Source organism: Gopherus evgoodei, chromosome 4 (genome assembly GCF_007399415.2).
Source record: "Gopherus evgoodei ecotype Sinaloan lineage chromosome 4, rGopEvg1_v1.p, whole genome shotgun sequence".
Classification (NCBI taxonomy): domain Eukaryota; kingdom Metazoa; phylum Chordata; order Testudines; family Testudinidae; genus Gopherus; species Gopherus evgoodei.
This window is the reverse complement of record NC_044325.1, coordinates 147,332,230-147,341,413: the sequence shown is the minus strand read 5'-3', so window position 1 is coordinate 147,341,413 and position 9,184 is coordinate 147,332,230. Positions and strand designations below refer to the sequence as shown.

The window sequence follows — 9,184 nt, the reverse complement described above, 5'->3', positions numbered from 1 at the left end:
CCGGTAGTTCTCACTGACGCTAATAGGCGCCATCTCGGTCTTGGGCAGTGGCTCAGCCCCGCCCTCTACGCCGGATGCAGTGACCTCGGTGCGTGGCGCGTCCGCGCTGTTGGGTGCGGTGGCTCTTAAAGCCCCCGCTCCTGGAGGCTGGGGAAGCGCATTAGGGGAGGTTCAGCCCGCCTGGCTGCAAAGGGGAAGGTGGGAATGTGACGGAATCACTGAATGCGTTGCCAGCCATGGGAAAGCAAATGAAAAGGCACCGCAACTGCTTCCTAATCTCACGATTTTTGTTTGCTTGGGGTTGGCATGTACTGCGTGCAGGGGCCCCATGCACCACAGAGGGGTGCTGACACTGGCACAGCCAAGCCTCATCCCCAGGCAGTAAGGGAATGCAGTCCCTTAGTGTTGCGTAACCCTCAAATCTCTAGTCTGGGACTTGCACCCCAAAATCCCCAGAGCAGGGCATGCACACCCAGTGCTGTGTGTACCCCCAAATGGTTAGTGTGGGCGGTGTGCCTCAAATCTCCAGAGCAGGGCATGCACCCCCAGTGCTGTGCATCCCAAATGAGTGTAGGACACGCATCCCCAATCCCAGAGCAGGGCATGCACCCCCAGTGCTGTGCATCCCAAATGAGTGTAGGACCCGCACCCCCAACCCCGGAGCAGGGCATGCACCCCCAGTGCTGTGCATCCCAAATGAGTGTCGGACACGCACCCCCAACCCCAGAGCAGGGCATGCACCCCCAGTGCTGTGCATCCCAAATGAGTGTAGGACACGCACCCCCAACCCCAGAGCAGGGCATGCACCCCCAGTGCTGTGCATCCCAAATGAGTGTCGGACACGCACCCCCAACCCCAGAGCAGGGCATGCACCCCCAGTGCTGTGCATCCCAAATGAGTGTCGGACACGCACCCCCAACCCCAGAGCAGGGCATGCACCCCCAGTGCTGTGCATCCCAAATGAGTGTCGGACACGCACCCCCAACCCCAGAGCAGGGCATGCACCCCCAGTGCTGTGCATCCCAAATGAGTGTAGGACACGCACCCCCAACCCCAGAGCAGGGCATGCACCCCCAGTGCTGTGCATCCCAAATGAGTGTCGGACACGCACCCCCAACCCCAGAGCAGGGCATGCACCCCCAGTGCTGTGCATCCCAAATGAGTGTAGGACACGCACCCCCAACCCCAGAGCAGGGCATGCACCCCCAGTGCTGTGCATCCCAAATGAGTGTAGGACACGCACCCCCAGTGCTGTGTGCACCCAGGTCCCCAGGACGTGCTAGGCAGCCGGACCCCCCAGAGCGCAGGGCGCGCGCAGCCTAGTCCGTTTGCGGCGGGGACGCCCCCGCGCGCGCGACCGAGTGTTGCGCTCCGGCCCAGGCGGCGCGGCCATGGCGGACAGCGGCAGCGGGGAGGTGGCTCCGGCCGCGGAGCCTCAGGGCTCGCCCGGCGCCCCCGGGCGGTGGGAGCGGCTGAGGCGGCGGGGGGCCGGGCTGGCCGCCGTGCCCTGGGCTCGGGCGCTGGGGCTGCTGGCGGCGCTCGGGCTCCTCTACTGGCTGCGGGTCCCGCTCCGGCTCCGGGACAACCTGGCGGCCGGTGAGAGGCGGGGCGGGGGTTCGCCAGGGCTGGGGGTGTGGGTGTGTGAAGGGGCTGAGCTGGGGGGGGCACGTTGGGGGGAGGGGCGAGGGTGTCCCCGGGCTGGGGGATGGGCGCCCTGGGGTGGAGGGTAGGCAGGAGAGTATCTTACTCGTAGGTAGTTGCTTTTGGTTTCTGACCTCTTTGCCCAATTTCCCATGGGCCCAGCGGAGGTTTCCGATGCGCCTCCAGTCGTGAGAAATGTCCTTACTTCTAAACCAAAGTCCTGTAAGTTTTAAAGTCGTGTCAGCCCCAGATTCCTCTCGGCTCGCTCCTTCTGAGCCTGACTGCTGAGGCTCCCTGATAGTTGCCATGGTTTTACAGTCACGTTGATTATTTCCCCTCCAGCCCTCTCCCCCAAAGTAGTGACAGTGTAGCATTTACAAAACTGTCAAATGTACATGGTAAACAAACAGGGTGGGTGAGGAAGAAATATTCTTTTCTTCTAAACTTGTCAAAATCTAGAAATAATTGGGATTTGTTCTTTTTTTTGTTGGTGTTCATTATAAATAAACCGGCTACAGCAGACTGTCAAGTGCAGCCCAGAAAAATGGAGCAGGAAGATACTCTTGCTTTTCTGGATAGTCCTATCACTAAAGCACAGGATAGACAGTCAGTTCTTCAGGGTTTTAGGCCTGGTTGTTAATTACATGTGGGCACTACTGGAAATAAAAACACTGCTAGTTTCATGTGCTCTGTATGTTGGCTTGGGCATGATACTTGTGAGGACACCAACCCTTCTGTTTAAAAATGTCTTACCCCTTATTAGGGCCCTACCAAATTCACCCTCCATTTTGGTCAATTTCACAGTCATAGGATTTTAAAAATTGTAAATTTCATGATTTCAGCTATTTAATTCTGAAATTTCACTGTGTTGTAATTGTAGGGGTCTTGACCCAAAAAGGAGTTGGGGAGAGGTCACAAGGTTATTGTAGGGAGGGTTGTGCCACCCTTACTTCTGCACTGCTGCTGGCGGGATGCTGCCTTCAGAGCTGGGCGCCTGGCCAACAGCCACTGCTCTTCGGCCACCCAACTCTGAAGGCAGCACTGCCACCTGCAGCAGTGCAGAAGTAAGGTGGCAATACCACAACCTCCCTAAAATAACTTTGCAACCCCCCCGAAGCTCGCTTTTGGGTCAGGACCCCCAGTTTGAGAAGCGCTGGTCTGCCCCATGAAATCTGTATAGTGTAGGGTAAAAGCACATAAAAGACCAGATTTCACAGACTGTGACTCAGAATCACAGAATATCAGGGTTCAAAGGGACCTCAGGAGGTCATCTAGTCCAACTAGGGTGACCAGACAGCAAGTGTGAAAAATCGGGATGGAGCTGGGGGGTAATAGGAGCTTATAGAAGAAAAAGACACCAAAATCAGGACTGTCCCTATAAAATCGGGACATCGGGTCACCCTAAGTCCAACCCCCTGCACAAACTTCTCAAAAAAAAAAAAAGATTCCTTTTTCATGGCCATTATTGTTTCAAGTAACATTTAACATGCCCAGAATTGAAAGAGTCTAGAAGAAACAATGCTTTTCCTCTTGTTTTCTAGTGTGTTTACTTTGTGCATTTGGCAGCTTTTTGTGTACAGTTTTCTTTGTGTGGATCTTTCATACATCAGCATGGAAGATTTTATTTTTTAAAGTTGTAATATGTGACTATAAAATGACAATTTTTAGGGAGACTCAGGCAGGTGGAGGAATTGTAACTGCTTTCACACTTTTTTTCCTCTTCACGTGAAAGCATTTCAAGTTGATGTCCAAACTGGGTGAAATTGACCCAATCTGAGTTTCATTTCAGCCCATAGGGTTCTGGACAGCATCTTACAGAGGATGCTGCAATTAGCAGTGGAGATAAGGGAGAAAGCTCTCTTGTCTTCCAGGAGCCAGGGGAAAATGGGAAAAGGCTTCAATCTTCAGTTTTATTAGTTAATTATTAGCCAGAGGCTGATACCAAAGATGGAAGCTCCTGAGCGTATGAGCACTTGGAAAGAAGCTCCGCATGCTCTCCAGCTGCTAGAATGGGGTTGATGCCCTAACGCCTCTTGTTGGGTGTCGTACAAGCCTCATCTTTTTGTATTAGCTCCTTCCTAGACAATTGGTATCTTATAAACATTTCAGGTGCTGTATAACACTTGTAAAATACTTGGACATTCTTGGCTGGATTGAAGCTATTTATTTACAAATATTAATTATTACTGTCACCTTTAATTTTGGGAACAAACTCAGCACGCCTTGGCCTTTCCCTAGTGAGCCCCTTAATAAATTTCACAAGGCACAATTGGGACCCTTCCTAAGGAACAGATATTCATTTGATGCAGTCACTCACCCTTTTGTTAATATCTGCTGTCTCATAGCATTAATCATTATGAATTATAGCTTTCTGGTACTGACTTCCAATTCTGCCCTGCCTAACAAAAATGCCCAATTTCAGTTTCCAAAATTGTCCTCAGTGTGGTTTGTTCTTGGTTGAACTTGCAGTTGAGTTGTGTTCAGTGCTGTTTCAACTGCAGTTGTTGCATAAATCCTTTATTAACAGTGGGTAACGTTTGTTAGTGTAGACAAGTTTTTTATGTCCCTCCACTGCAGACTGCTTCCTGGCTCTTTTTTTGTGGCTATCAGACAAGACACATTTACCTTATCATAGATGTTGAAAATGTTCTAATACTTTGTACAATGCTTATGTAAAGAGCAGTTCAAGAAGTGAAAGTGAATATCTCCCACTGCCATGGTTTCCTCTTGGCCTGGGGAGAGTTGGGTTGATGATTTAATTGGCATGTTTATTTCGTATGAACTATATCAGTTAGAAGGATTTTACTGGGCCTTAGGTAATCATAGGCTATGGAATACTTGGTAGCATCTCAAGCTCAGTGCTTTGAAATTCACTTAACAAATCCTAGAGATGTTCAGGAATTAAAATTTCCTCTGCAGTTTGTCAATATTGTATATTTTGTTTGATGCAACTGGAAATATCCCTTCTGGCCCTGGTTTTGAGTTATTTGGGAGATGATGGATCACCATTTGGTAACAGAAATATTTTTGTGTTGGAATGGTGGCTGGTGACTGTTAAGCCATGTTCTTTGGTTGTGCCACAGTCAGTTTGAAGGTACTGGTTACCTTATATCCATCATTTCAACTCAGTTTGGAATGTCACCTGTGGTTGGGCATCCTCTGGAATAACTCAACGCTACACCAGGGCTGGTCCCACAAAGGGGTTCTTTAGTCTGCTTTATTGCATATGGGCGAGAAGACTAGATGAAAATTGAAATTTTTCTTGAGTCTGTAAGATTTTCTGAGCTGTGGGAGTTTAACATAAATTTTGTCTAGTGTTCAAAGCGGTCCTTCTATCACATTTCTGAGAACAAGATCTAGAAATAGGTAAAGATTTGGTGAAACTGCAGTGGTCACAAGTATCATTTAAAAATTGAAGGGACACAAGACCATGACATTTATTGCTGAACTACATAGGCTACAGACTTGCTGTCATCAGATGTTTCTTTCTTCCATCTCTCCTTTACTGAGGGTCAGTGGCTGATTAAATAGGTTTATGCTGTGAAGGTGGTGGGCCTGCTCCTTAAAATTAACTCTTCCAGAGAAGTCTGCAATTGAGGATTGCCTCAGTTTTCTTTAGCCTACGGCTAGGTAGTCAGTATATTTAGTGTCTCTCTCCACAGCTGTAAAAGATGGATTATTTGTGCAAAAAAAGTTTTGACGTTATGCGCTCTGATTCTGGCTTGTGACTTTCCAGTGAAAGTTAAATATGTTCTCCCCCCTCCTTTTTAAATATACTGATGATCGTATTGCTGCTCTTCTGTCTGTTGATCTATTTAAAAATCCAGCAAATTAATTATTCTCTTCCTAGGAGCATGTTTACTTAGGAATTAGCATTTCAACATTTTGGTGTGAAGTTGAATTCAGGATTTTATTATAGTTAGAGAAATTACACTATGTTACTTAATACCATCCTCGTCTAAAAGAGAGTTCATTTTCTGCTTGCAACCCTTGCTGTGATTCCAACATGATGCTTGTCACTCTTCCTGCATGTGTATTAGTTTATTTTCAAAGGTAAAAACTGGATGTTTCTTGTATCTGTTTTTCCATTTAGCTGTTGGCCACTGTTTAAATTCAATTTTCAGGTTTTATCAGAAGTCCATTTTCAACCTGCAGTGTTAAACTCAGCATATCGTCAGCCTGCAGAGATATTGGACATTGGAAACAGAGGCTATCTCTGTTATGTAATACTCCAGTTGGTGGTGCTATATGATTCTAGTTTTCTCTGTTACTGCTTCCCTGCAGTAGATTAGTAGAACAACGCAGACCAAACATGCCTTTCTTACCTGGAAACGTGAGATTCACTCAGGGTGGTAACATTGAGGAGGTTTCTTCTGTTCTGTAAATAGCAAGGAGTGGAAATCTGTGTAAATCTACACTGTACGATGTATTTGAACATCATAACTTTTGATGCACTCTTTGTTTTGCTGTGCCTTTTTTACTATCTGGGAAATAGCAGCACCTATTTATTATTGATTGATTATTGATTCTGTGTGGCTAAGGTAGTTTAGGATAGAACATATGTACCTATTTGAAACAGAACTTTTGATCAGTTTACTTGCTAAGACTTAATAGAAACTTGTATCAAAATAATATAGCTCTCTTTTAAATTAAAATAAAGCATATGGACTGTCAAAATTACTTACTCATTCAATAACTGTGCAACTGTTAAGATCCTTTGGTGTAGTGAGAGCATTACAATTTTGATGTCTTTTCAAAGGATTGTATAGAATTGTTCTGATTGCGAAGACTAGCCATGTTTGATATGGTATCTTCTTTTAAGTCTCATCTTTCTGCTTGCTGTACTCTTCCATCTGTGAAATTACCAAGGCCCTTGCAAAACCTAAAAAATTTTGTTGTGTGTGTGTGTAGTGCGCTATATGTGGTTGTTTATGTTGCTTTCAAACATATTGTTCGGAATTTTCTAGTTCTGCCTATTGACTGTGCTGTTCTTCCCTCTTAACAGTGACTGTGTTTTTAAGCACTTTGACTCCAAAATTCTACGTTGCACTTACAGGGACTTCATCTCTTATATCTGGACTGATATTTGTAAGTAGATTCCTCTGCTCACTAGAGCTTTTGCATGTCTCTTATTAAAGTGAGGATGCAAGAAACTCTCCTGTTCTCTGACCAGTCTCTAGGTGGTGTCCTTATACTGTAAAATAAACTATGACTCCTCAATAGTTTCTGATACGCAGGACTCTATCCACTGTTACCTGAAGAGGGTATAGGTATGATTCCCACAACAACCTTAACTCTGAATTTCCTGAATCCTGTGTTAATTGAATCTCAACCTTCAATATTGCATATAATTTCCTGTGTTTTAAAGAGGAAAAATTCAGTCCCTTTCCCAATGGATAGTTTGCATCACAAAGCCACTGCCACAACTGGCATTCTCTCATTGGCAGTCTCAGCAGCCAGACCATGAAGACTGCCCACCTCTCTCACCATTGGAAGCAGTCCCTTCAAGTCATGGGTGAGGTACTGGTGGTGTGTGCAGAGAAGGCTTGCACTGCTGTGACATTGCACGTGTTTTTTGGACAAATTGACTGCCTTGGAGGGTGAAAGCTGTGCTGGATGTTTCACCAGCACTAAAAAATTACATCTAAAGAGAGGCTGGTAGGAGAGAGGGTTTGGGCTATAAAAGAAATTATTCTTGCTGAACTCTGATAGGTCATTTGCCATCTGAGATTTCAGGCCCTGATCCTGAAGTCAGATCTCTGTGGGCAGATCTGGTTGCAGGATAAGAGTCTTTTGGAACATTCTTTCACTGTCAGATATCACACACAGTTACCAGAATATGCTGAAGCTGTGTTTAGCAGACATTTTATGTGGCTAAAGTTAAAAGAAATTTTTTTTTTATGTGAAGGAAGCAATTTGTTTACCGTAGCTGCAGGAAAAATGCGGTTTGTGAATACTGAATGAGGGATTTGGGAAGAGCTGTTTAAGAAGGAAATGGATGATGTTGTTTGACCTAGTCATTTTACATAATTAAGATACAGAAAAATCCCCGCTTTAAAGAAAAAAGTGGATTTTTTGTTGACATTTAAAATGGTTGAGTTATTGCAACATTTCACAATAGGAATGCCATGTATTTGAATGTGACTTATCTCTTCATGCTGATGGAAATACCCAGATGAATTGGTCTAGGGTGGTCCTCTACAGCAACTCCTGGAAATCATGATATATAAATGCCTCATAAGGCCTACAGGAGGAAAGAAGAAAAAAATAACACTCTTGCGGGGGCGGTTCCAGGCACCAGCACGCCAAGCGCATGCCTGGGGCAGCAAGCCACGGGGGGCGCTCTGCCGGTCGCTGCGAGGGCAGCAGGCAGACTGCCTTCGGTGGCATGCCTGCAGAGGATCCGCTGGTCCCGCGGCTTCGGCAGATCTCCCGCAGGTGTGCCGCCAAATCCGCGGGACCGGGGACCTCCCGCAGGCAAGCCGCCGAAGGCAGCCTGCCTGCCTTGCTTGGGGCGGCAAAATACCTAGAGCTGCCCCTGCACTCTTGACCTTAAACATCTCATAAATGAACTAAATGACTTCCCTCTCTGGATTCTCACATGCTATTAACAAAGCATATTGCAGGTGATACAAAATGGGCAAAAAAGGTGAAATTGGAAGAATGAAATCCAAAGCTAGGCCCAGTCATGTAGTCCTTACGACCAGGGGTAAGTCCCCTTGACTATGTGCTAAAGTAAGGGCTGCATGATCCAGACACCTTATTTGTTAAAATTGCTTCAGAAGTTAGCATACTTTTGTGAATGATAATCTATTATTTGACTAAAATCTGATAATTTTTTTAATGCTTTTTCTTCCCACATTGTGTGGGGAGATCCATGTCTCTTTTATTTAGTGGAAGGAGATATAAAAATTAACAATATTTTATATAGAAAAATAGTGTCTATAATCAGTTGCAAAGGGGTGTCCACATGGCTCACATTTTTGTTTCATGTCTCTTGTGAATACTGGTAAGTTGTTGTCTAGTGAAACATTTGGGTGCAATTTTTCTCTTGTTCCCATTGCAGATATTCGAATGGTGGTACTTCCAAAAATATGGCACCTCTTTCATTGAGCAGGTGTCTGTGAGCCATTTGAGGCCACTCATTGGAGGAGTAGAGAATAGTCCTCCGGTGCCAGGTTTTTCAGCCAACAACGGAGAAAATGAGACTAACAGGCAGAGTTTGTCAGGTAATTGCTTCTAACTTTTGGCTTTGCAGAGACATGTTAAGTGTCTCACCTGAACCCAGAAAGATTTGTTCAGACTAGTTGGATTTCTGTCTTAGAATGATCTTGGCTTCCCGCTAGGGCCTATAGTAACAATCAGAGAAAGATGATCTCTCATTTGGGACCATCAATACGAGATAGTTGCAGAAGTAAAGCGAAATGATAATGGTAATCGGTGAAGTAAAATCCAGAATTGCTTTGTGAATATCGTTGCATTTGTTAGAACTGCTGAAAGAAAGAACTTATGTATGCCTAGTATGTTACATAATTATTAGAAA

General features: G+C 45.5%; 1 protein-coding gene across 2 annotated transcripts in view; it reads left to right on the top strand.

The window, feature by feature from the left end:
- The first annotated feature begins 1,494 nt into the window (after positions 1-1,494).
- Positions 1,495-9,184, top strand: part of ST7L (suppression of tumorigenicity 7 like) — a 61,744-nt gene continuing 54,054 nt past the window's right edge. Inside the window, exons 1-3 of one of the 2 annotated variants that reach the window (XM_030561727.1) lie at positions 3,574-3,655; positions 6,647-6,729; positions 8,708-8,870. In XM_030561727.1, the coding sequence (XP_030417587.1) occupies positions 3,589-3,655; positions 6,647-6,729; positions 8,708-8,870 (313 nt within the window). In that variant the 5' untranslated portion in view covers positions 3,574-3,588. Of the gene's footprint in view, positions 1,597-3,573; positions 3,656-6,646; positions 6,730-8,707; positions 8,871-9,184 lie in introns of those variants that run through there. The other variant, XM_030561726.1, reaches the window with a different exon arrangement.